The sequence below is a fragment of the Anguilla anguilla genome, chromosome 14, assembly GCF_013347855.1.
Source record: "Anguilla anguilla isolate fAngAng1 chromosome 14, fAngAng1.pri, whole genome shotgun sequence".
Lineage (NCBI taxonomy): Eukaryota > Metazoa > Chordata > Actinopteri > Anguilliformes > Anguillidae > Anguilla > Anguilla anguilla.
The window spans coordinates 41230718-41257792 of NC_049214.1; the positions used below are offsets into that span (position 1 = coordinate 41230718).

Here is a 27075-nt window from a genome sequence, read left to right on the forward strand (position 1 = left end):
CTGACTATCTGTGTGCTTCCCTGTACTCCCCTTAGTGTGACTCTGCCTCTCCCTGTCTGACTATCTGTGTACTTACCTGTACTCTTCTTAGTGTGACTCCGCATCTCCCTGTCTGACTATCTGTGTACTTACCTGTACTCTTCTTAGTGTGACTCCGCATCTCCCTGTCTGACTATCTGTGTGCTTCCTTGTACTCTTAGTGTAACTCTGCCACTCCGTGTCTGACTATCTGTGTGCTTCCCTGTACTCCCCTTAGTGTGACTCTGCCTCTCCCTGTCTGACTATCTGTGTACTTACCTGTACTCTTCTTAGTGTGACTCCGCATCTCCCTGTCTGACTATCTGTGTGCTTTCCTGTACTTTCCTTAGTGTGACTCTGCCTCTCCCTGTCTGACTATCTGTGTGCTTCCCTGTATTCCCCATGGTGAGACTTCACCTTTCTTCTGCACGTGCAGATCGCTCTCCCCACAGGCCCATCCTCCAGGCCGGGCTGCCAGCCAATCGCACGGTGGTGCTAGGCAGTGACGTGGAGTTTGTGTGCAAGGTCTTCAGTGACCCCCAACCTCAAATCCAGTGGCTGAAACACATTGAGGTCAATGGCAGCCGAGTGGGGCCAGATGGTCTGCCGTACGTCCGTGTGCTTAAGGTATTACATCATGTAACCCGTTTCTTGTATGACCTTAATATGACACCCATGTGACCCCATAAACACCCTCGTGCTTTAAAGTTGTGTACTCCACAAAACAACATTCAACCAACATTGCTCTCAGAAAGACAGTTTTCTTTATTAATATATGTGTCTGATGACCTGCTACCTGTATACGTGCTCATGTGAGCAGAGGTCAATGTGTGTGAGTGAATGTATTTGCATGCATGTTCAAAATTCACCTACTGACCATAGCTGAATCTACCCCTGTGATCCAGTTGTTAGTTGTTACATATATATTTGAGAACAGTGTAGATAATTAAAGCACGTCTTAACAGTCCTCATATGTAAGCACCACAGGTAGTGTAGGGGATATACTGTACATACATGTGTTCACCAGTACATATGGTGCAGGAGAGAACAAAGGATGTTGTGATGGATGGAAGTACAAACCAGGCTTGAGACAGTGATGCTAACATGGCCTAGGAACAAGGAAAATGGCATGTATTGATGGCTAATGTACATCTAAAGGGTTAGACAGCCATTGAAAATAAAGAACAAACAGAAGCTTGTTAAGCTAATGCCTGGGTGGTTGTGAGTCTTACTGCTGGCGAGCTGTTCCTGTAAACTGTGCGGATTCACAGTAGGAAGGTGGGAAGGCAGGAAGATAATACTAATGTAGGCTACTTACATGTAGTTGGCTGTTTACTTGTTGCTGTGTTGTCGAATGGTAGCAAAGTGTAGCTAGTAAATAAACTGATTCCTTGGTGGATGCAGTTTCGTTAACTATGCTAAAATAACACATTGACTCAGAGTTAGAAACTGCTACTCGTGGCCTGAGAGAGAACTTGTGTCTCTCCATGTATTTATCTCTTTCTCCGAGGGGTTAGGCTTAGGTGTTCTTAGGTGTGTCTTGGTGCACGTCCTCTAGGCAGCCTGGCAAGCAGAGAATAGAGAAAAGCATTGAAGAGAGTGCGTTTATAATGGCCTCGGTATAGGAAGTTGCATACTGCAATCACCATTTGATCAACAGTCTTTCCAACCATGATCATGTGAATGTGAAGTGAGGCTGTAGTGTTGAATCAAGATGGATGAACAGAACCTACACTACTGTGGTTTGATGAAAATTTGCTGGATGGTGTTATGCAAGTCATTTACACTGAACCTGCGGCAGACTTCCTCAGAGTAGAGGTCTGACAGACACATACATGGCAAGGGAGACCAATAGGAAGACGGTAGTCACTCAGGCTAACAAACATACGGTCAGTCATGCACAAAAAACAACAAAACATATTAGCCTTGCATTCTGTAGTTTTCATTTAATTAGGAGTTCATGGCATACAGTAATTCATAATGAAGATGAGGAACTATTTTCTGAATTAAAAAAACTTTTTTTTTTCAGTTTATAATTGACTTCAGTGTCCCTCAGGTAGGGGTGGTGGTGGAGTTTATGCAGTTCATACTCTGCAGGTCAGAGTAAGGATGAGTAACTGTTTTTTTATTTATAAAAACATTTGCCTATGTTTGAAACTTGATTTTACTGTTTTTTTACATACATTTTATAAAAGCCTGTTATGGCTATATAACATATAGGTCATTGTTTGTTAAGCACAGCTTTAAAAAGCTTCATCACGCAGTGTGTGCGCAGCAAGGGATTTTACACAAATATTACTGGGGCAGACGCCCCAGGTGACGGTGGTACCATGGGAACCCACTGTAGCTTTGGCTAAGCCCTGCCTAGAGTTCGCAAGGCTCTGCTACTGTGAGCTCCATGCAGCCTCATACCTCTGCTGCATGCTGGGTCAGGATGAATCATGTAGCCCCACCCCCATTGTGATGGGTCAACCATTCAATTCAATCCAATGGTGTTCTTGTTTGTAGGACTTCTTCTTGTGTAGGGTTGTCATAGTGCGGTCTTGGGATGTTTAGGTGTAGATGTACTGAGGTATTTGGTGCCCGATAAAATACCCTGGGCACCACCCATGGGTTGCATGTATATAGGGAGACCTCCCTATTGGTGATTTTAGGCACACATATGCAGTCATACATACATACCATATACCATATGGGGCGACATAGCTCTGGAGGTAAGAGCGGTTATCTGGCAGTCGGAGGGTTGCCGGTTCGATCCCCCGCCCTGGGTGTGTCGAAGTGTCCCTGAGCAAGACACCTAACCCCTAATTTCTCCCAACGAGGTGATTGGTATCTTCCATAGCAGCTTTTCTCCGTTGGTGTGTGAGTGTGTGTGTGAATGGGTGATTGAGAGGCATCAATTGTAAAGCGCTTTGGATAAAAGCGCTATATAAATGCAGTCCATTTACCATGTTACCATTTACCAATACATATGGACACATATTCAAAAACAAACAATTCTAAGTCTTGTGTTCTCAGATTTTTCATGACTATGTAAACAAGCAAGGGGATGCAGGGTTGGATTATGAGGGTAAATAATATCTGCGTACATGGGAAATTGGAGCTGTTCTCCTTCTTGGCCCTCACATCACCCTACCCTCAAAGTTTCCTTTTTTAACCTCATTATATTTGCCCCCATCTTTGGGTATATTGTGGGGTCTTCCTCCTTTGACCTGCCATTCTCTTCAGGCCGCTGGCCTTGTGGGGTCTTCCTCCTTTGACCTGCTATTCTCTCTAGGCCGCTGGCCTTAACACCACAGATAAGGAGATGGAGGTGCTGCAGCTGAAGAATGTGTCATTGGAGGACGCGGGAGAGTACACCTGCCTGGTGGGAAACTCCATCGGCTTCTCGCACCGCTCTGCATGGCTGACCGTTTTCAGAGGTACAGATGATTCTCTCCTCTCCTGGTGGTTTTCACCTGCCCATATTTACCCTTCATTTCAGTCTCTTACCACCCTGTGTCCCAAATGAACCCAACACACTCTCACACACTACATTCCTGCCGTTTTATTCGGTAAGAGTTTTTATAGGACTGTGGATGACAATGACTCTAAAACAGATATTTTATTCATTCTTGCTTGCTTCTTTACTCTATGGGTGTGTCCATCCAGCTGATATCATTTCCTGCTATGAAAGGCAGTGCCCTGCATAAGGTTTTGGACATAGTAATATTTTTCTTGATTTGGTCTGTACTCCACAATTTTAGATTTGTAATCAAACAGTTCACATGTGGTTTATGTGCAGATTCTCAGTTTTTATTAAATGGTATTTTCATACATATAAGAAACACTGTTCATAAAATTAGGAACAGGAAGACGTGACGCAAACACAGGAAGTGGGATCCAAATAGCTTTGTTTGTTTGTTCGTCGTTGTTTGTACAAAATCGTTTTTACTTTGTTTTACTTTCGAAAACTTTTAAGTTTAACGTTTTATTGTTTTATCAGCTGGTTTTAGTTACAGTTTTTCGGTTTTAATCAGGTTTTAAACCGCCCTGTAAAATAGCAAAAAATCCTGCAGCTACTATTATCAACCCCCGCCATGAGCAGCGGCGAACAGAGCCCACCGGATACATCCTTTATTATGGAAAACAAAATGGTGAGATGTGAGGCCTGTGATACGGTGGTAGTCGTAAAGAATGAGGATTTTATCACTGTTCTTAAGTGTGGTAAATGCACTGAGAATCTGGAGCTGAAAGCCACTGTTATCCAACTCTACCGGGAGATAAGGTGCTTGAGGAGCGGCTGAGCCTGGTGAAGGAATCCTCCAGGATACAGGAGGCTTTCGAAACAACATTGCCGGGACGTCTCACAGCCTGCTCAACTCGGCTAGGCACCACGGGGATGATGTCGGAGGCTCCCTTGCCTGAGAACGATGACCATTTCCCGCCCCTGGACCAGATGGTCGCCCTGGGCAGAGGGTCATCTGCTATGGCACCGCCAGCAAGCTCCTGCTCCACTCCCCAGGTCGCGGAGGCCCAGTGGAAGCATGCTGGCGGTAAGCGGAGGAGGAATTACCTACTGTCGTTGCCATTTCGCCCGGAGCTCCGATTGTCAAACCTTTTCAAAGCCCTCAGCCCCCCACCTCCCCAATTGGATAAAGAGACCGCCACCATCGTAGTGGGGGATTCCATCGTCCGGGATGTGTCCATCTCCCACCCTGCCCTCGGACCCACCGTTGTGCACTCTCATCCCGGTGCCCGGGTCTTGGATATTAATCGACGACTGCCATCTCTCCTGACGGATTATCAGAACTTGAAGACAATCATCACACACGTTGGCTCAAACGACACTTCAGCGCAGCAGTCAGAGGTCCTGAAGAAGGATTTTAACACTTTACTAAGCACTTTACAGGCCAGTGGAAAGAGCGTGGTGATTTCTGGTCCTCTCCCATGTTACAAGCGTGGATATGGGAAATACAGCAGACTTTTCGCACTAAACGAATGACTTTTTCTGGCAGCGCCCTGCCTTCTTTAAATGGGACGGCCTGCACCCTAAGTACAGAGGTGCACAGATGCTCTCCGCTAACATGAAGAGCTGCATCACTGCCTGACTACCTGCGACAATGGAAACGCCTCCCGCTGCTATACAGACTGTTATCTCCTCTCGATCTGACTACTTCCATACCACTAAACATCACGGATATAATGTGAGTAATCTGATTTTAGTTCCACAAACTGACTCTGGGCAGCATTCTTCGGCGCAATGCAGACCGGAGGAACTGCGAATGGCACTCTTAAATATCAGGTCCCTCTCTAATAAAACCTTTTTAGTTAATGACCTAATTACAGAACGTCACCTAGACTGTATGTTTTTAACTGAAACCTGGCTCAATACTGATGCACCGGCTGCTCTTATTTAAACGTCCCCCCAAATTATGTTTCTTCCCATTGCATTAGACAGGGAAAGAGGGGCGGAGGGTCAGCCTCCATATCCACTAATGTTCTAGACTGTAGGAGCATTTCTTTCACTCTTTTTAGTTCTTTTGAATATCACGCTTCTGTATTGAAATGTCAGTCTCCCGTACTAGCAATAACTATGTATAGACTACCAAAGCAATGCCCCAATTTCTTAACAGATTTCTCCAAGCTTTTGTGTATTACCAACACAAGTTATGTTAAGATCATTATCATTGGTGACTTCAACATGCACATTGACAGTGCGACTGACAAAAAGGCAATTGATTTTATTCATTTATTGAATGATCTGGGTTTTACACAACATGTTAGTGGCCCAACCTATAATCGTGGCCATACCTTAGACTTGGTAATTACGCGGGGGGTTACTGTTAACATTTCATCAGTTATGGATGTTGCACTGTCTGATCATTATTGTATCCAGTTTACTGTGTGTATACCAATGCCTTTGCGCAATACTGAGCGCATTGCGAAAAAACGTTATCTTACTTCTGAAGTGGCTGATAAATTTTCCGCATGCATTAATAACTTGCACATCCCCACTCGACAATCGTCTGTTGATGACTTGGTAAATGATTTTAATACAAAATTACGGTCAACCCTTGACTCTGTTGCACCTGTCAAATTAAAAAAGCTCTCTTCGAAACGAAAGCCTCCATGGAGAAATGAGACTGTCAATGAACAAAAACGAAATTGTCGCAAAGCCGAACGTAGATGGAGAAACACAAAACTGCAAGTTCACAACGATATATTCCGAGAGCATCTAGTCGAATATAACAAGGTCATCAGACAGGCCAGACGGGCTCATTTCTCTAAACTCATTAACAAAAATTAAAACAATCCAAGAGTACTGTTTTCCACTATTGATAGCCTGATTAATCCCGCTCCCCCAAGCACCTGTGATTTTTTCTCCAATACTAAATGTAATGAATTTTCAGCCTATTTCAGAGATAAGATCACGACCATTAGAATGAATACCAGCCGAACGAGGTCGGATAATAACATTTTAGAATGTACTGCTGCACACTGTGAACGCACTTTAGATCATTTCATTCTGGTGGATGCAGAAATGTTTAGAAAAGTGGCATTTGGATTGAAACCCTCTACTTGCTCTCTTGACCCCATCCCCACCACCTTTTTTAAAAATGTTTTTGACTGTTTATCAGAGGAATTATTAGATTTAGTCAATCACTCCCTGTTTACAGGCACGTTTCCTGAGGCACTCAAAACTGCAATAGTTAAACCAATTCTCAAAAAAAGTAACATGGATTGTTTGGTTCTTAGTAACTACCAGCCCATATCCAACCTCCCTTTTTTAAGTAATATTTTAGAAAAATTGGTTTTTAATCAGCTAAATGAATTCCTTCGCAATAACAATGTGCTTGATATGTTACAAGGGCCAGGTCAAAAACCTTGGTGTCATCATTGACTCAGACTTAAATTTGGAGGCACACATCAGAAATGTCAAAAAAATAAAAAATTATCTTTTTACCATTTAAGGAATATTGCTAGAGTTTGACCGTTTCTCACTCAGGCTGATACTGAAAAAATAATGCATGGTTTTATTACTAACAGGCTTGATTACTGTAGTGCTCTCCTGTCTGGTCTTTGCATGTAAATGATGTGCAATAAAGTACTAAACATGACAATTTTCATTTATATTAAATTATTATGTTGCAGTCATTATGGTGCCCTGAAATGAGGGTATCTGCAAATAAATGCTGTAATTTCTACAGGGTGAAACCAAAATGTATAACAATACCCTTTCATAAAAGCTGAGAATTTGAAAATGAACATGTGATTTTTTATTTTTTATTACAAATTTAAAATTGTGGAGTACAGTGCCAAATCACAAAAAAGTATGTCTTTGTCACAAACATTATGGAAGGCACTGTATGTGTATCTGTGTGAAAATGCATCTCTGTTTCCAATCTGTGTGGTATCTGACAAAAAGTGATCATTTTTAATGCGAATGTACTGTGATTTCTGTGGATGTGTGCTTACTTATTTTCCCTGCATCCCCCTTTGGCCTCACACAGCCACACCCCCCTCAGCGTGGCCCAGCCAGATGTACCTGGAGGCCCTTATTTACTGCACAGGATTCTTCTTCATTTCTGTGATGGTGGCCATCGCCACCATCCTCAAAATGCCAGGCTCCTCCAAGAAGATTGACTGCAACAGCCAGCTAGCTGTCCACAGACTGGCTAAGAGCATTCCACTGCACAGACAGGTAGAAGAAAGTAGCTGGAGGTTTGGCTTGCGTACATCTGTCTCAGTAAGAGGGTAACTTCACCCTATGCATAATACAGACTGGAGGTGTAACTTGCTGCTCCTTTTTCCCCAGGTGTCCGTGGACTCCAGCTCCTCCCAAAATTCAGGGGGGATGTTGGTGCACCCGTCACACTTCTCCTCCTCTGGGACACCCATGCTTTCTGGAGTGTCAGAGTACGAGCTGCCTCAGGACCCTCGCTGGGAGCTACCCCGGGACAGGTAGGCGCCCCACGCAGGGGCGGGGCTAAGGATTTGGGGGCCCATTTCAAAGTACTACCACGGGGGCCCCTGGCCGCTGCCACACCCAGAACCCCAGAACCCACAGAACCCCCCCACCAAATACCTGTAAACAAAAATAAATTCAAAGTCATTTTATGTTTATATTACTCTGTTTATTTTACTATTTTATTTACCAAAGGCAACCACACTAAAAAGAAAAACACTTCAATTAGCAGTCTTTGACAACTTACAACATGGTAGATGTTGAACATTTTTTTGTTAATGAACGGAAACAACATCTTTTATCGTTATGCAATGTATGTTAAAATTTGTGAATGACTCATGTTTGGCAAATGTGTCTTCAGCCAGGTTTGCCAAGTTGTGTGTCACAATGATTGGGTCAGGAGAATGAGATGTGAGACAGTGAGACATAGAGAGAGAGAGAATCAGATCACAATGTGTATATCACAAGCTAATTATCTTGCAACTCCTCAACTCGAGTGATATGATAACCTTGTAAAATAAAAATGAAACATATGCCAACATGGTCTTAGACAGCCAGTCACTCAAACTGTAAACCAACAAAACGATCTAACTATTCAGAAATGTAAATATTGTAACAGACGTTTTTGAAACGTAAAGTTTTTTCTGCAGCACAGCCCAGAGCTAAGAACAGTTACGCTAAAGTTATATTAAACTAGCACAAATAGCTTTTAATAGAATGAGGAATATATCCTACCTGGTTATAGGCTAGAAATTTGCTCTGCTCACCTTGGCATCTGCAAAGGCTTTGATCAGCGCCCCACTGTCCAGCGTTCGGGTGATCTTGTGCTCGATGGAGATTTGCACCAGCGCTGTCAAATGCTCTTGGGTCATAGTCGATCTGAGGTAGGTTTTGATCAGTTTCATGCAGGAAAAGCTCATTTCTCCTGAGTCGAAAGTTCCTGGAACTGTGACGAGCGGACGTAATGCAATGTTTAGATTTGGATACAACTCCAACAAGTTCTTTTTATGAATGTGTTCCAGAATATCCAAAGCTGACAGGTTTTCTGACAGGACAATGGCCGCAGATTCGATTTCTCCTGCCACATCTTCTGATGCGATGTCACCGGGTCTGGCCTCAAGGTTCTTGCCGTGAGCAAGCAACGTGTGTTCTTCCATACCTTGTTCATTTCCCGTATGCTGTAGAGAAACTCAAACACGCGGTAAATATCTTCCATTTGAGAAAATCTCTTGTTCAGGCTGCCAAGGCTGCCTCTCCACCTTAACTAATGTGTGGTGAGCGTTCTGGCGCAAAATGGCTGCCGTGAATCACCCAGGTGGGTGCTACACATTGGTGGTGGGTGAGGTGAGTTCCCACTCATCACTGTAAAGCACTTTGAGTGTTCAGAAAAGTGCTATATAAATGCAATGATTAATTCATTCATTCAATGGCTGAATCTACTCAAGCCAGAAAGAAATCACAGTTGAACCGTTCCTTGGGAGTGTGAATTAATTCATCTCTGCTCTCATAGCTAAACTGACGGGCCCCTCTTCGGATTCTCTCGGGTATCTGTTTTTGCGGATTAAAGCCGTTGTCTCTTTACTTCTGGAGGAACTGCTGCACCCCTGTGATCTCTTCTCTGAGTATGTCGATGGCGATGCTTGGACTCTGAAGCATTTTGCAGCAACGATGAACTTGATAGAGTACATCATACCAGACAACAATGCTCACAATGAACCTCCAAGAACCAATTTCTTTTGCCAGGCTTGTTGCTGCTAAAGCTGTGTCACTGTCACGTTCTGCAATTTGTTATATCCAGGCCAAGCTTATCCAAGAGCTGTAGAAATGATTCATCCAGTCCCTTTCCAGTGGTGTCATCAACAGCCATAAACCCCACAAAATGCTCGCAGACAGTAGCTTCAGAAGGTTCACAGTTGACGATGCATAGGGTGATGGTCAGTTGCTCCAAGTGGCCTACGTCAGGTGTGCAGTCCATGATGACGGTGAAGTACTTGGCCTTTTGCCTTTTTCACTCGTTCTGGGATGCTTCAAGGTTTTTGTCGGTGATCAGGGTTTTCAGCTCATTTTGGCTCTTGTTACTGAGATAGTGAACTGAACTGACCGACAATGCTTTTGCTACAATAACCTCATTTCTAGGCATGTGGAGTCGATTGCACTTTTTGGAGGCGCAGTTCTAACTGTCGCCAGCTCTCCATGTTCCTGAAGTGTGCTTTGGAATGTTCATGTTCCTGAAGTGTGCTTTGGGGTGTTCATGTTCCTGAAGTGTGCTTTGGAATGTTCATGTTCCTGAAGTATGTTTTGGAGTGTTCATGTTCCTGAAGTATGCTTTGGAGTGTTCATGTTCCTGCAAAGTCAGGGAGAGATGCTCCCAGGTTCTGAACCCATCCTGTGAAAGACTGCTGTCCCTTTTCCCAAACAGAGTACAGCAGAAGCAGAACACAGAATCTATTGATTCTGAGTAGACCAACCATGATCTTCAAATTTTCTCTCCGTTTTTAATTTTCACTTGGATAATGTATTTTCATGATGTTAACGTAGGCTAACTAGCTTATCTATCGATCACAAGCATAGACTACCGGTAGCTAGCCGTGGGAAAATGATCTTGAACTTGACTTTGAAGACTAATTAGCTTGGCCCTTGACCAATCAAAGGTAACATTCACTTTTTTTGCACACGCTTAGCTACAGTAACTAGTGTTGTGAGGTTTATTCAGATGAATGGAGTTTCAACAACCAATCAGAATTCACATCAGCAGAGCCCAACTTATTGAAATAACACAGACATGGCAACGGTTTAGAAATAAAGAATATACATTTATTGGTTATGAAAAATGAGTTGGTAATAGGCTAATTGAAAACAATAATGTGTATAATATGGTGAATAAGATTATTGGAGGAAATTATGATTTTGCGATGGCTAAATATAAGGGGCTGGCAGTACTACCATTTAACATAGGTTCGCGTTATTGGTTAGTGATAAGCTACTCTATGTAACTCGGTTAATTTGTTATATCAGCCTCATAAAAATAAAAATAAAGTTTAACTACGTAAACAACAAGGTCAGGGAATTTGCTGTTCCTGACCAACATACGCACAACAAACAAAAGGTATTTCAAATTTTACTGTATACTATAATTTGATGTCAGTGTCAAACAAAATGCATTTCAATACCTAACGGTGATAATGAGGGAGGCCAGTCCTTAATTCTGTTACGTGATGCTCGTTCAGCTCGTCAGCAGGTCCCAGGGGTCCGTGGCAGGTGCATAGAGACTTGGGAAACTTCTGTGAATTTGGGGTCGCGGCAGGTCCCAGTCAAGATAACGGATGTGCACAGATCTTCCACTTGGGCCCAGCTGCAAGGGAGATACGAAGGAAAAGTGTGCAGATACGTGTTCCTCAAACAGCTGTAGATGGTGGCAGGCCAACTCAGGCAGGTCTCCAGCATGGTGCGAGTTGGGAAGCGCAGCAAAGTCTGGCAATGTTCTTAAGGACAATACCTTACTTCAGAGAAAATTTGTTAGGTTTTTTGATGACTTTTATGCTCAAAAGTCACTGACGTGACGGAAACCCACGTGTGATCTCTTTAATGTCATTAGTCTATTATTTTGGTCACACAAACATTTGTTTGACTTGTGGTATTGGAGCAGTCAATGCAATGTGGATAGACAGACCATTGATTACTGCGTTAATGTTTAAGCTTGTTAAATCGGGCTCCCCATTCCTCCAAAAAGGGGGGTGGTCCTTGCCCCAAACTGATCACACAGGGAGTTTATTGCAGGGTCACAAGAGGAAGGGGACAGGCACATACTTCCTTGGTTGACTAAGGAAGTTAAAGATGAACATGACTCAGTCCCGTGGTCTTGGCGCCAAAGGCCCCAAAGTTCCTGTGTATAGTTATACATTGTTACACTAGCTAGCAACTAGCAGTTGACACAAAGGATCACACATTGTGATCTTTCTAGTGTGGCTACTGGAGCATATGGTCCAACAACAGTGTGATTTGGTGCAATTAATTATTCTGTTTACCGTATAAACGTGTTTAGTACACTGAGTGAAGCACAATAAAATGTCTTTGTAATTCTCTTTGTAAGCTAAACTAAGCTATTTTCGGGTAACCATTATGCAGGCAACCATTGTTTAACCCCTTTGCTCAATCCCCCTAGTGTTCGGCAGGCTGGCATGGCTAGATTTGGCAATCCAGGCATTCTTTGCCCCCGCAAACAAACTATGAGTTGAAAACAGAAAATCTGTGTTCTGGTTTCATTAGTAGATGATACATGACAGCCATGCCGAATACAGAGTTTTGCAGTGCCACCGTTGTCACACCCAGTTGTTCCTTTAACATGCATCCCCTCCCTGTAGTCTCATCTGCAACTGCATCTACACCCTGTACCCATGACACACTGGACAATAGTGTCTATCTGGGCATTCATAAAAATATTCTTTCACCTCTAAAAAATCATATTCCGTCAGAGCAACAAGTTAAACCCAACAGTAGCCTCAGATGTACCAATACAGTAAAGTGGACACTGCTCACTGAATAACAAAATAAACAAGACAAATTTTTCTAAAATTATACCAACAACCAATCAAAATGCTCGGAATGCAGTGTCTGCGCCCTCTGCCCACCCACTGCCCAGAACTCGGTTGGGATCCATAATAATTAGCGGTGTGCAGTTCGCGAACGAACCATTCTTTTTGAAGGAATCATTGTGCTGAGTCATTAGACTTGATTAGCTGATGCAAGCAAATGAGATTGCTTCCAACTGTGTACACATACTGACAGCCGTGCTTCAGTGTGCATGTTCTCTGGTGCAGAAAAATCACACTTTGAAACAGATCCTTAATCAAGAAAATGTTACCCTTTACATTTTATTTTTTGTGAAAATAATTACTGCAGGTTGTCACATCACTAGCTGGCGTGGGCATGCTAGCCTACACTGAGTGATTCAGCTCAACCCGAGCTCGAAAGTCTCAGAATTGACCATTCGCTAAGTCCCGCCCCCCTTGGTTACTGTTGCTACGCCTGACAAGCTTTCAGACCCCCATATCAAAATATGGAGTTATCAATTATACCAGCGAGAGATATTCCAAAGGAAATTATTACAGATTTCTGGAATAATTCATTTCAAATATCAGAGAGAAGTAGACAAAAAGGACTGCAATATGCTTTCGAAGGCTACATTCATGATATCATTTGTCGGAAGAGTGACAGTAATGACATTAAAACAGAGGCTAAAGTGCACCGATCGCAATGCAAGAGTCAGACACCTCACGTTTTGGCAGTTCATGTGCACGACCACTATATAAAGGCGCCACAATGTTCTTGCACTGCAGGGTAAGCCAATATATGGTTTAATTTATTTTTAGGATAACGTTTAAACCTGGCTCCTTTTATTGCTTTCATTATTAATTTCTACCAGAAAATTTACATTACGCGCATAGTATATTCCAGGATACTTCCGAGCTGATCCTTGGAGTTGGTCCTTGCCCAAACGGAGCATCCATGTTAAAAAATAAAAAAATAAGATTATTAGAAAGAAAGATTCGAAGGAATACTGTCAGCCATTAATTTGCATTAGTTTATTTTTATGTATAATTATTAATTAGTGCATTATTCAGCCAGCTTTGCTGTCTGCTAGCTAGCATTAGCATCTGCAGACGAAGGTGTTCTTGTTGATTTTGGATGGATTTAGCTGTGAATGAGGTCTCCCACACTGTTCAATCCACGTCTGGCATCTCTCCTCTTGTGGTTTTGGCTTTGGAAATGCAAAAAAAACAACTCCCCCTTCTAAACGTTTGGGATACCTACTGTCGGAGTTGCAGGTTCCATAGGCACACGATCGCGTCATTTTGCTCTCGTCTGAAAAAAGTTTGCCAGGCCACCTGCATCTAGCTACGGTTGCTAACCTAGGATTGGACAATGGCCGTTCTAGGGAGGGGCTTAGCGAAGGGTCAGTTGGAGCCATGGGTAGCCTACTACAGATTTAGCGCCATTTGTGGTGCTGCAGCAGGTTAGGCCACCGGTTTAACCTCTCAGCACAAAGCCGCTAGTGGTCGGCACGCCGGCATGCCTAAATTATTAAATTCAGACATTGTGTACTCCTGCAACCAAAGTATGAGTTGAAAACACAAACTCGGTGCTCTAGGTTTATTAGTAGATGATTCAGGACAACTATGCCAAATACGGAGTTTCGCAGCACCACCATTGTCGCGCTGGTTGTGCATTTACCAAGCACCCCCTCCTTACAGTCTCATCTATAACTACACCCCCCACGCATGACACATTGGACAGTAGTGTCGATCTGGGCATACATGAAAACATTCGTATTCCGTCGTAGCAACAAGCTAAAGCCAACAATAGCCAAAGGTATGCCAGTGCAGCTGTAAAAAAACGCTGCTCACTGAACACTGAAATAAACAAGATGAATTTTTTAAAAATGATACCATGTCACTCTACTATCAATTTCTGTGACTAAATATGGAGTAAATATACAGCCTTATCATTGGTTTTACGCGTAGAGATGTCCCTTTCCAGACGGAGTGGTCATATATGGGCGACATAGCTCAGGACGTAAGAACGGTTGTCTGGCAGTCGGAGGGTTGCTGGTTCGATCCCCGCCCTGGGCGTGTCGAAGTGTCCCTGAGGAAGACACCTAACCCCGAACTGCTCTGGTGAGTGAGAGGCATCAATTGTAAAGCGCTTTGGATAAAAGCGCTATATAAATGCAGTCCATTTACCATTTACCATATATTGTCTTGAACAATTCGTTTGTGAAATATACGCTCATTTGTGACACCTGGGTACCTTCCAAAATAGCTGTGTGTAATACCACACATTGGTTTTGGTGTTATCGTCCTTTGTAGTACAACCTGGTTTGATCGACAGTTAATCGATCCAATAGGTGACAGAATAAGCTTTCTAACGATATATAATACGTCTCGTTTTACTTTTGGAATAAAGACAGAGAAGTCCCGCCCACACCCGGAGGGGAAAACAATTCATCGCTCTCCATTGACTTGGTATTGCCTGAAGGTGCCTCCTTGTCACTTTTGTCTGCTAGCAAACAACAGAAAAATTCCTGAAAGCTGCTGTGTGGTGGGATGCACTACCAACAGGGTAAAGAACCCAGAACTAAGTTTTTATAAGCTGCCGAACCGAAAAACTGGGCCTTTAAGAAGGCAAAAGTGGATACAGGCAATAAGACGTGAGGTATCAGCAGGAAGAATGGGAACACTGTGGGATTCTGACACTCAGTATGCCTACGTGTGCAGAAAGCATTTTGTCACTGGTACAGCTTTCACTGGATACTCTTCTCATGCCAAGCTTTTATCAGATCTTTTATAACAGTGGGGATGTAACGTTCATAAAGCTGAGGCTATGTGCCTTGATATTTGCTAATTTGGCCAGACAAACTGTAGAGGTTAAAGCTAACTAAGCTATGCAAGGCCTGGTTTTGATCTTTGTTAGGTTAAATCTTACCTTGTGATTCGATCAAATAGTTGTACATATCAAAGTATTTCACTTCTGGCCTTCAGTGGGATCCTTTCTCCAAGATAAGCAAGGTAAGGAGAAGGGACACTGAGATAGACCGACAATATTGAGTTTGTCAATATACCTATAATATAATAGGGTGCTAAAATAATCCTTTGACATGCTGAAATCTGATGTTTTTAGCTAGCTACAGGCATTTTGTTAGCATTTCAGCCCTTGGTTGCATATTGTGGCGCCGATTGTTTTCCCGTGGGCATGGTTTTTTGAGTATAATGCGTAGCTCAGCATGACTGGAAGTTGTGTCTCATTATAGCTGCATTACACATTCAGTCTGTGGTAGCAGTTAAAGACACTGCACTTGGCAAAATTTTATCGATGACTTTCATTGTTTCTTGGAAAATACTATTATTCTTGAGAAATTCTGAGCATGGCTAAGGCATATGTTTGCTGATAGACCTAGCTGATATACTGATTTCTGGGCTAAGTTAGAACTGGGGAGTGACAGGTTTCATTCTGTCTCTGTCTCTATCTACTGAACACAGATAAGATTTAATTGTCCAAATGTAAGTGTTACATAACATTTAATATACATTTGTAAAGTAAATTAAATATTCACTATAGGAGATGAATAGTTGTCAAATTACCTATTCCACTTTGATTCAGCTCACAAACAAGACCGATGACTGATTCAAACTGATACGTGCAAGCTTTAAAATTGAGACGCAATATGATGGCATTAAAAATAAGCAACACTCATAATTTTCGCTAAATAAAAATTTAAAAACAAAAAAACAATATAATTCTATTTTACACAGTTACAGACTCTGTTTCTCCAGCAAGCTTCACAAAGAGACGTATGGGTTGAGTCGTTCAAATGGGGGTAAAAATACATAGCGGAAGTACCGAAGAACTGAAAACCGTCCAATCAAACGGTTTGAATGAACTAATTCAGAAAGAAGACTCAAACTTCCCACCACTAATAATAATCCATCCATTCATTACAATCATTAAAAAAATCAATTAAGTATTATAAGTGCTATCAATCAGCAGCCGTTGGGGCCCCCCTAGTGGTTGGGGACCCGTTTCAGTTGAAATAGGGGAAACATGGATAGGCATGCCCATGCCTGTGTGTCTGCTGAGGACCCCAACCAAGACTGTGGGTGGGTGTGCCACTTCACTCCAGCCCCCTTTCTGTCCCACAGGCTGGTGCTGGGGAAGCGGCTAGGGGAAGGCTGTTTCGGGCAAGTGTTGATGGGCGAAGCCCTGGGTCTGGATAGGGAGAAACCCAACCATGTGACTAAGGTGGCAGTTAAGATGCTGAAATGTGAGTATCATGCACAAAAAATAGTTGGTTGGGAGTGGGGTAAGTATTAAATGCTTATGTAGTGAGTTTGGCAGAGATAATCACTCCATGTCCCTTCAGCTGATGCCACTGAGAAGGAGCTGTCAGATCTGATCTCTGAGATGGAGATGATGAAGATCATCGGCAAGCACAAGAACATCATCAACCTGCTGGGAGCCTGCACAAAGGATGGTGAGAGAGACAAAAGTGAGGTGGGGAGAGAGGAGGGATTAGGGGAACAGGAAGGAGGGAGGATGTGAGAGGATGGGAGAGGGAGGTTGTGAGACATTGTGGAGAATGGGGTGAAAAGAGGGGAAAGGGAGGGACCTTGGTTCCATGGGGGAACTTGCACTCCTAGTCCCAGCTTGCATTCAGGTGACTCTGATCAGTAATGCCGTGATGCTGGAGCATGCTGAGCTGAGTCTTTTCCTCCAGGCCCCCTTTATGTGATCGTGGAGTACGCTTCCAAGGGTAACCTTCGGGAGTACCTGCGGGCTCGTCGCCCCCCCAGCATAGTGTACTACTATAACCCCACCCAGCCACCCCTGGAGAGCTTGTCCATCAAAGAACTAGTGTCCTGTGCCTTCCAGGTGGCACGTGGGATGGAATACCTTGCCTCCAGAAAGGTGAGAATGTCACGACTTGGACTGGAGGCCTAAGCACAGGTGTAAATTTCACACTAGTTTATTGATTGGTTGATTATTATCAATCTTAATTTTATAAAGCACTATACAAATAAGGTTGTCACAAATAGGTTTACAATGGAACATTTTATGGGGAATAAAAACCTAAATATGCATAAACATCATGTACATCATTGGACGCAAAAGGTGTGTGTGTGTGTTTGTGTGTGTGTCTATGTGCATCTGTGTGTGTGTGTGCGTGTGTGTTTGTGTGTGTGTCTATGTGCATCTGTGTGTGTGTGTGTGTGTGTGCGTGTGTGTGCGCACATGCGTATGCTTGTCCAGTGTATACACAGAGACCTGGCTGCCCGCAATGTCTTGGTTACTGATGACAGTGTGATGAAGATCGCTGATTTTGGCCTGGCCCGAGACATCCACCATATTGATTACTACAAGAAGACAACCAATGTGAGTGCGCCTGCTGCCAGAACCCACACCTTCACAGCCTAGATCATTCATTAGTAGGTTTTTCAGGAGTATACTGCAGGCGTATGAAGTGTGGTGTGTGTGTGTGTGTGTGTGTGTGTGTGGGTAGGCAGATGCAAAGACATCAGAGATACAGTCCAAAGACATGGGTAGATACAGTCCAGGCATCCAGGAAATTCCAAAAATAAATTGACCCTTTTTGTGGTTTATGCTTAACTTTCATCTGAAATAATGTGTGTGTGGGCATGCCTACATGTGTGTTTTTGGGCATGCGTGCATGTATCCATGCATGTGTGTGTGGGGGTGTACGCATGTCTGTGTGTGTGTGTTTCCTTGTACAGGGTCGCCTGCCTGTGAAGTGGATGGCCCCAGAGGCTTTGTTTGACCGGATCTACACGCACCAGAGCGATGTGTGAGCGCTTCACCGCTTTCCGCTCTTACTCTCTTAGCCTCCTATTACACTCTCTCCTGCTCTTCCTCTCTTACCCTCCTATTACACTCTCTCCCACCCTTCCTCTCTTACCCTCCTGTTCTGCTCTCTCCTGCTCTTCCTCTCTTACCCTCCTGTTCCACTCTCTCCTGCTCTTCCTCTCTTACCCTCCTGTTCTACTCTCTCCCATTCTTCCTCTCTTACCCTCATGTTCTACTCTCTCCCAATCTTCCTCTCTTACCCTCCTGTTCCACTCTCTCCCATTCTTCCCCTCTTACCCTCATGTTCCACTCTCTCCCACTCTTCCTCTCTTACCCTCATGTTCCACTCTCTCCAATTCTTCCTCCCTTACCCTCATGTTCCACTCTCTCCCATTCTTCCTCTCTTACCCTCATGTTCCACTTGCTCCCACTCTTCCTCTCTTACCCTCCTGTTCCACTCTCTCCCATTCTTCCTCTCTTACCCTCATGTTCCACTCTCACCCACTCTTCCTCTCTTACCCTCCTGTTCCACTCTCTCCCATTCTTCCCCTCTTACCCTCCTGTTCCACTCTCTCCCATTCTTCCCCTCTTACCCTCATGTTCCACTCTCTCCTAATCTTCCTCTCTTACCCTCCTGTTCCACTCTCTCCCATTCTTCCCCTCTTACCCTCATGTTCCACTCTCTCCTATTCTTCCTCTCTTTCCCTCCTGTTCTACTCTCTCCCATTCTTCCTCTCTTACCCTTCTGTTCCACTCTCTCCCATTCTTCCCCTTGTACCCTCCTGTTCCACTCTCCCCCATTCTTCCCCTCTTACCCTCCTGTTCCACTCTCTCCCATTCTTCCCCTCTTACTCTCCCGTTACACTCTCCCCCATTCTTCCCCTCTAACCCTCTTGTTACACTCTCTCTCATTCTTGCCCTCTTACCCTCGTATTCCACTCTTTCCATTTCTTCCTCTCTTACTCTCCTATTCCACTCTCTCTGATTCTTCCTCTTTTACTCTCATGTTCCACTCTCTCTCTCTCTCTCTCTCTCTCTCTCTCTCTCAATTCAATTCAATTCAATAATGCTTTATTGGCATAGCTGTATATAACAATATTGCCAAAGCAATTCACAATACAATGAAACAATTAACAATAACGAATAAGACACGATTAATACAATAAATTAACAAACAAATAAATAACCAAAGCCAAACCTACAGACAATCTACAAGTTAAATGACAAACACTAATAAGGACAATAATAAAAATAAAGACTACTAACAATACAGATACAGATGGTACCTCACTGGTTGTCCCTCATTTTGTGACAGGAGGCCACATATCTTGCAGCCGATGCTACACATTCTTTCTTCTCCCCGAGTATGTAGGCAAGTTTTTCAAGATTATTGAAATTAGAGAATTTAGGTGAAATTGTTCCAATTTTAGAAAATACATTTTTTCTTATGTCCTCATATTTTGTGCATTCTGTGAGGAAGTGCATCTCTGTCTCCACTGCCACCTGATCGCAGTGGGAGCATAGCCTGTCCTCTCTCGACAGCCAGGTCTGCCTGTGACGGCCATTCTCTATGGCCAGGCTGTGCTCACTGAGTCTGTACATTGTCAATGCTTTTCTCAATTTGTTATCAGTCACCATGGTCAAATATTCTGCCATGGTGCACGGTCTTTTTAGGGCCAAATAGCATTCAAGCTTGTGTTGAGCTTTTGTGGTTTCGTTCGTGATATAGTTGTCTTTTTCTTTCATCATAATTTGGTTTAGTCTAATTGTTTGAAATAGTGTATGGCTGCCCCGAGGCTGATTGGTGTTAGTAGTGTTAGTATCTGTGAGTGAACTCAGCCTCAGGACCAGCAGGCTGAGGGGACTCCTTTCTATGTTCAGCTCTTGGCAGTGCAGGGCTTTATAATGATATGATTTGGGGTCGCTCATTTTTATATGTTTTCAGAATTTCATGGCTCTTTTTTGGATGTTTATTAATATATTAGGATATTGGCCTAATTCTGCCCTGCCTGCATTGTTTGGAGTTTTCCTCTGTACCTGGAGGATACTTTTACAGTTCAGCATGCAGGGTCTCAATTGGAGGTTTGTCCCATTTAACAAAATCATATTGCGTGAGCGGGCCCCATACCTCACTGCCAAGTGCAATTGGTTTGATCACTGATTCTAATATTTTGAGCCAGATCCTAATTGGAATTTTGATTTTAATAGATTTTTTGATGGCATAGAAAGCTCTTCTTGCTTTTTCTTTCAGTCTATTCATGGCCAAGCTGAAATTTCCCGTGGAACTGATTCTTAAGCCTAAATAAGTATAATTAGTTGTTGATTCTATGGTATGTTTTCCTAGGGTAACATTTTGAGTGATTCCCTGAGATCTGGACCTTTTCTGGAAAATTAATATTTTAGTTTTCCTTTGATTAACTGTCAGGGCCCAGGTCTGACAGAAATCTTCTTAAAGAGCCAGGTTCTGCTGTAATCCTTTTTTTGTGGGTGACAGCAGAACCAGGTCATCTGCATACAGAAGACATTTAATTTCTGTGTCATGCAGAGTGAGGCCAGGTGCTGCAGATTGCTCCAGTAATTTTGCCAATTCGTTAATATAAATGTTGAATAGGGTAGGACTCAAACTGAAACCCTGTCTCACTCCACACCCTTGAGTGAAGAAATCTGTTTGTTTAGTTCCAATTTTGACTGCACATTTGCTATTTGTGTACATTGATTTGATGACATCATAACATTTTCCCCCTACACCACTTTCAATAAGTTTAAAGAATAAACCTTCATGCCAAATGGAATCAAATGCTTTCTGGAAATCAACAAAGCAAGCAAAAATTTTGTTTTGTTTTGGTTCACCTATTTATCCACCAGGGTGTCCAGGGTGAAAATGTGGTCAGATGTCCGGTGTTTTGGTAAAAATACAATTTGACTTTTACTCAGGACATTGTGCTTAATAAGGAAGTCTATGATTCTTGTATTTAAAATACTGCAAAATACCTTCCCCAGATTATTGTTAACACAAATGCCTCGGTAGTTGTTAGAGTCAAATTTACCTCCACTCTTGGGTTCTGAGTAGAACCCATATCGGCCATTATTTGACTTTTTTGACGACATCAGGATCGGCAGTTATGCAGCCGAGGTGAAAAAACATTGATTATTTATCTGTACTTGTCTGTTTGAGTGTTGTAATTGCTATTTACTAGAATTATCCAGTAGAGGGCGCTCTAATACAAGTGTGAACTGCAGCAGCTGATGCGCTACTTCTGTAACAAGACGTTTGTCACTTATGCCTCATCCAATATTCTCCACTGCGAGACATGTCTGCACAGATTCGATTGCCGCAATATGCCGCAAGGTATGTATATTTAGTGAAAGTTTTTAATTAAATGCGTTTATACGACCACTAGCTATGTTTATCAATCCTCATTATCAAGCGAGCGAGCTAGCTAACATATTTGGTTCACTTTAGCAAGCTAGCTGGCTAGCAAGCCTTTATGAAGTGGCAGTGAGCACATAAGCAGCGTATGATCTACATTTCCAGAGCACATCGCTGTATTCTCAAATAAATAACCCGCCAAAATAAAATGGTGATTGAATGCATCACACATTTGTTTTTTTCTGAGATAATGATATTAGCTACTATATGATGCTGTGTCAACAGCCAACGCGTTATTGAGCTTGTAAGTCAAATTGCCTCCAGGGGGCGTCTGGTTCGTGACGTCACAGCCCAATGTTAAAATCCTATTGACTTTTTAAAAATCATTGATTGCAAAATATCTATAGCGATTAAAAATAAATGATTTCTCACGTTTTTTTGGGACCGTCATTCTCTGCCGTAGCATGTGCTTGATTCTATTTATTTCAATCTCTGGAAGGAAAAATAACGGATTTATGTCGATTTACGATGTGTTGGTGGTCCTGAACTACACTAAAATCGAAGTCGCACGATATACGTCACAACCACGTGTGCTTGTAAGTCTACCCGCCAAGTGCGGTGCCTTGGCTGCCCCTAACTGCTGGTCTGGGATCAGATTTCCCTTCCCAGGTTCTAACTTTAACCATTAGTAGGAGAAGAAAATAACTGACTCTGGACCAGAGACTGTAAAAAATATGGACAAAGCTACTGTGACGTCACCCATTGCCTCTCCGTGGGTCTGTAAAACACGTTTTGAAGCTCAATGGCGGGCGCGGCCATGTTCTCGATTTGGAGCCAAAACCATAGAGTTAAGCGGTCTTGTGATTTTTACAATGTGATTGACAGTCCGGTGCGGAAAAGCCCATCAACCTGAACGAACTTGAGGCTAGCTGACTGTCTGCCGTTATGTTTTAAAATATATTATCAAATGTTTACGGAGTTTAATTTCCATCCGTGACTGTACTGTGTCATGTAATCACGTTATATGTATGACATTAATAATACAATTATGTTCAGTTATCTTCAATTTATGTTTCTCGGCAAAACGAATATGTTTAGCTAGCATATCAGCTTGCCAGTGAGCTAGGTAAGCTATCCGTGGTTAGCTCACGCATTAGCAATATAAACTACAGGGGAAGAACATCGACTGCACTGATGGTCAGTCAATCAGAGATGTGAAGACTACTGCCGGTGATTTGACTAGGCTCATTTTCATATAACTGTCTGGTAGACCTGTTAACCAAGCAAGTTATCGTCGTAGGTTTTCGCCACAGTAGTTAATGAGCCATTAACTGCTACTACTCCATCGCCGTTTGTGGTGTTTACTTGCTGGGTGACGCTAGCTGACCGATCGTTCGCAAGTCACTTTTTACCGAATAGAAATTAACACTGTCAGCGGTGATTAACAAATCTACCAAGTATTTTAATAACTGATCTACAGGCGTGTAAATATGACAACGCACTTTGAAGAGCAAGTTTTCCACCTGTTGCATGAAGACAAAAATAATGTACATTGAATTTCTAATTATTACTATTTTCTTGCTAGCTTCTAGCTTTGTCACATTCATGCAGCATAGCCCAGGTAGACATTTACGGAATGTACACGACTGACAAGCCGTCAAACACGTTTGACAGATGGAATATTTGCCGGTTAGGGTTAGCTAGCTAGTCAAATGGCTTGGTAGCCGAAGTTGCGAACTGTTTTAGCATAGGCTACTGGACTACCACATATAGCAAATAAGCGTTAGCTGATTACGCTTTCTGCCAACTAATTATTTGGTTAAGTGGGCTAAAGGAAATAGTAAAAATGACTCGGCTACCGCAAAACTTCAGAGGAGGATTATTTTATGGTCGTCTAGTGCAGCTGTAAATAGCACACGCTATAATGAAACCACTACAAAATGGGATGCCTGTATTTTCTGACTTCGCACAGGTGGACCGTGGTCGGAGCCGCAATGTCAAGGCCAAGAGACGCCACCTCCCTCCCCAGTGACCACAGATTGTAGCCCCTGCTGTAGCTCAGTCCTCTGCAGTAATCCGGAAGTGACGCAAGCTGTACCTCATTGGTCCAGAACAAATATTGGCACTGTGCCCAAATGACGCAATAAATCATGAAATCGACCCATGGACAGTCATAAGACGAATAAAATACACCTATTATGACTATTTGTTCTTGTGAGAAAAAATTATTGACTTTGTATTTTGATCGCATTTGTACCGTAGACTTACATGGAAACCGGATATGAAAACACCTATACTGGAGCCATCCGTAGTGGCGCTAGTGAGCAAACAGGAACTACAACACCAGGAAATGAGCTTCAAAAACGAAGTCTGGTTTTGGCCGCTTGCTCTGGACCAGCAGATAGGCCCGACTGCACCCAACACCGGTGGCTAGCTAGCTATACCCACGACAAATGCATTTTTTCAACGGTCAGGACAATAATGTAAGAAGGGAGAAAATCATTCCAAATCCAACCATGTAGAGCATGTCATATACAGCCAGGGTAGATTAGCGGGTATGTCAGCGCCAGCATGAAAAATATCGTTTATAAAGTTTTGGTTAGCTAATGTCAAAGTCAGGTTTATTTGTCATTACAAACCTTATGCTGCGCAGTACACTATGTAACGAAACTTCGTTTCGCAAGGTTTCGGTGTAAAATAGACTTTCCGTGTGCTCACAGCACTTACAAAGGAATACACACATTGTGAAAATCTGAATCACAGTGCACTTAGACAAGACAGGTGCAGTAGGCAAGAGATAGACAATTTCGAATAAATAGTTTTATTAAAACACAGTAAGTAGTAAATATATTGTCGGTAATTTATCGAAAACCATGCTGGCTAGCTATATTGTTGTCGTTGTGTTGTGATAAAAATATATATGACGTTATATTCCATTTGAAATTACGTCTTAAATTAGTTCAGTTAGGTTGTACTCTTTTATACGGTCTATGGTTGTACTTTATTGATTCCTGAAGGAAATCCTGTTGTCATCACGACCGTACAATCATGATGTGAAATAAACAATATAACTTAATAGTAACAAATCTGTTATTTCCAGTAATTTTAAATTGAAATACGATATCAAAGTGACACTAAAAGTAGAAGGGCGCAAGTGTGTTCAAGCAGAGCCGTGACGATATAAGCGTGCGTCGTGAGCACAGTACCGGTATGTGTAGTTCCTAAGCGTACTAAACGTACACAACGTTGTACCTTGTACTTCTCATGGGTCAATCGTGCTGCTGGTATTATATTTCATGAGTCCTATATGTCATGAGTACCGCATACCAATAGCTAACTGGTTCCCGACTTGTAACTAAAAATATCGCTTATTGAAAATTGCCCCATTCATTTTCCCATTGACAAATTTGCGGGAAAACGAGGGGAGTGGCTTGGTGACGTTTTCACTTACAAGCTCTATTGCAAGCGAATGTGTCATCTAGTCACGCGTCATCGTAGCAAGCTAACCAGACAGTAAAAACGCCGATGAAACACTTCTAACGTGGATCATTTTAAGCCATGTTATCTAGCTTTGTCGTGATAACATGAGAGAAGGATTGCTGTTGGAGAAGTGAATCAACCAACAGTTAGCGCGGGTAACCTGCACGAAAGCGCATTGTAGTTTTTTTCATGTATTTCATCCAGTCAATTTAATTTCATCTAACGTTACACTTGATTCGGAGTGTAGCACAGTGGGTAGGGAACTGGGCTTGTAACCGAAAGGTCGTAGGTTCGATTCCCGGGTAGGACACTGCCGTTGCCGTTGTACCCTTGAGCAAGGTACTTAACCGAAATTGCTTCAGTATATATCCAGCTGTATAAATGGATACAATGTAAAATGCTGTGTAAAAGTTGTGTAAGTCGCTCTGGATAAGAGCGTCTGCTAAATGCCTGTAATGTAATGTAATGATTCACTCATTAGCTCCGCTAGATAATGTCTTACTCTTTGAGATCATGTAGTAGAAATAAAATAAGAAAATATAATTCATTTAACTTACTGAGAATATATAATAAGAAATAATGAGGCTGTGTCAAAAGCTAATGCGTTATTGCGAGCGTGTCATCTAGTCACGCGTCCGAGCGCATTGTAGTTATTTTCACCACCAAATTCTTATGGACAGGGAAGCTCGCTAGATAAAGTCTTACTCGTTGAGATCATGTAGTAGGAATAAAATAAGAAAATATAATTAATTTACTGAGAATAGGTACTAAGAAATAATAATAACAAATTAATAACATCAACAATAATAATAATATTCATAAAAATACGTTTGAAACTGGAAAACTGATTTTAATTTTTTTATTTTATCGATGGCTGGAAAAGAAAGGAGTAAAAGCAAGGTGTGGAGTTATTTTGATTTCACACACTTAAAGATGATGCTAATATATATTTAATTTAATATCATCTTTTACATTTTCTTATCTAAAAAGTTCTTTGTGTGTTTATTTTTATTTTTATTTGTTTGCTTATAAGTTAAATGTTCTTAAATATAGAAACTTTAATAAAATAAAAGTTTTTCAAATTGATTTGAAAATGTTGCACTTTTTGACAAAATATCGGTCAAAACATCAGTAATCGGTGGGCTAGGACTCTCCAAAATCGGGATCGGCATCGGACCCAAAAATCGGTCGGGCTCTAGTTATGAGTCCTTAGTTCGAGATTTCAGGGAAATGACCCACACTCAGAACAAATTTGAACAGTTTTAGAATGGCTAATCTAAATTTGCTATCTGTGAGTCTCAGCATCTCATTTAAGATGCCATCTGCCCCACAGGCTTTTTTGCGTTGCAAGGCCTTTAATGTTTCCACAAGTTCTGATTTGATAATTTTATAATCTAGAGGATTCTGATTATCTTTAATGATTTTTTCAAGGTTGTTCAGTGTTTCACATATTTGGTTTTGTTAAGGATTCTTTATCGTCTTACTATATAATTGTTCAAAATGATTCTTCTATAGTTCTCAATTTTGGATGGCCAATTCATCATGGTGTGGTTTGTTTAAAGATTTCCAGCAGTCCCTTGAGATGCTGGCGTTGATCTTGTTTATTGTGAGAGGGTGGAAATCCTTTCTTGGCAACAAAGTGGACATCACAATTTTAGAGCTTGGGAAAGTGTGGCTAGCCTTCTCTATAACTGCCCTCAGTGATGTTGCTACTCTGTTTTGCTCAGCCCTCAGGTTGTTGGTTCCTGTTTGGATTAGGATGTGGCTGGGGCTGCCGAGCTGGGACTCAGAGAGCAGATCCAAAGCCGTTTGGGTGGTTGGACACCAGAGTTTAGCCACTTTGTGTCTGGGGAAGAGCTTTTTCTCTTCGATAAATTTTCAGTTCAAATCAATTAGCAGCACA

General features: G+C 42.3%; 1 protein-coding gene across 1 annotated transcript in view; it reads left to right on the forward strand.

Moving 5' to 3' along the window:
- Window positions 1-27075, forward strand: part of fgfr1b (fibroblast growth factor receptor 1b) — an 84356-nt gene that overhangs the window by 50934 nt on the left and 6347 nt on the right. Inside the window, exons 6-14 of the mRNA XM_035390527.1 lie at window positions 455-645; window positions 3296-3440; window positions 7512-7702; window positions 7817-7962; window positions 16663-16784; window positions 16884-16994; window positions 17238-17428; window positions 17771-17893; window positions 18253-18323. Coding sequence (XP_035246418.1) covers window positions 455-645; window positions 3296-3440; window positions 7512-7702; window positions 7817-7962; window positions 16663-16784; window positions 16884-16994; window positions 17238-17428; window positions 17771-17893; window positions 18253-18323 — 1291 coding nt within the window. The remainder of the gene's footprint in view (window positions 1-454; window positions 646-3295; window positions 3441-7511; window positions 7703-7816; window positions 7963-16662; window positions 16785-16883; window positions 16995-17237; window positions 17429-17770; window positions 17894-18252; window positions 18324-27075) is intronic.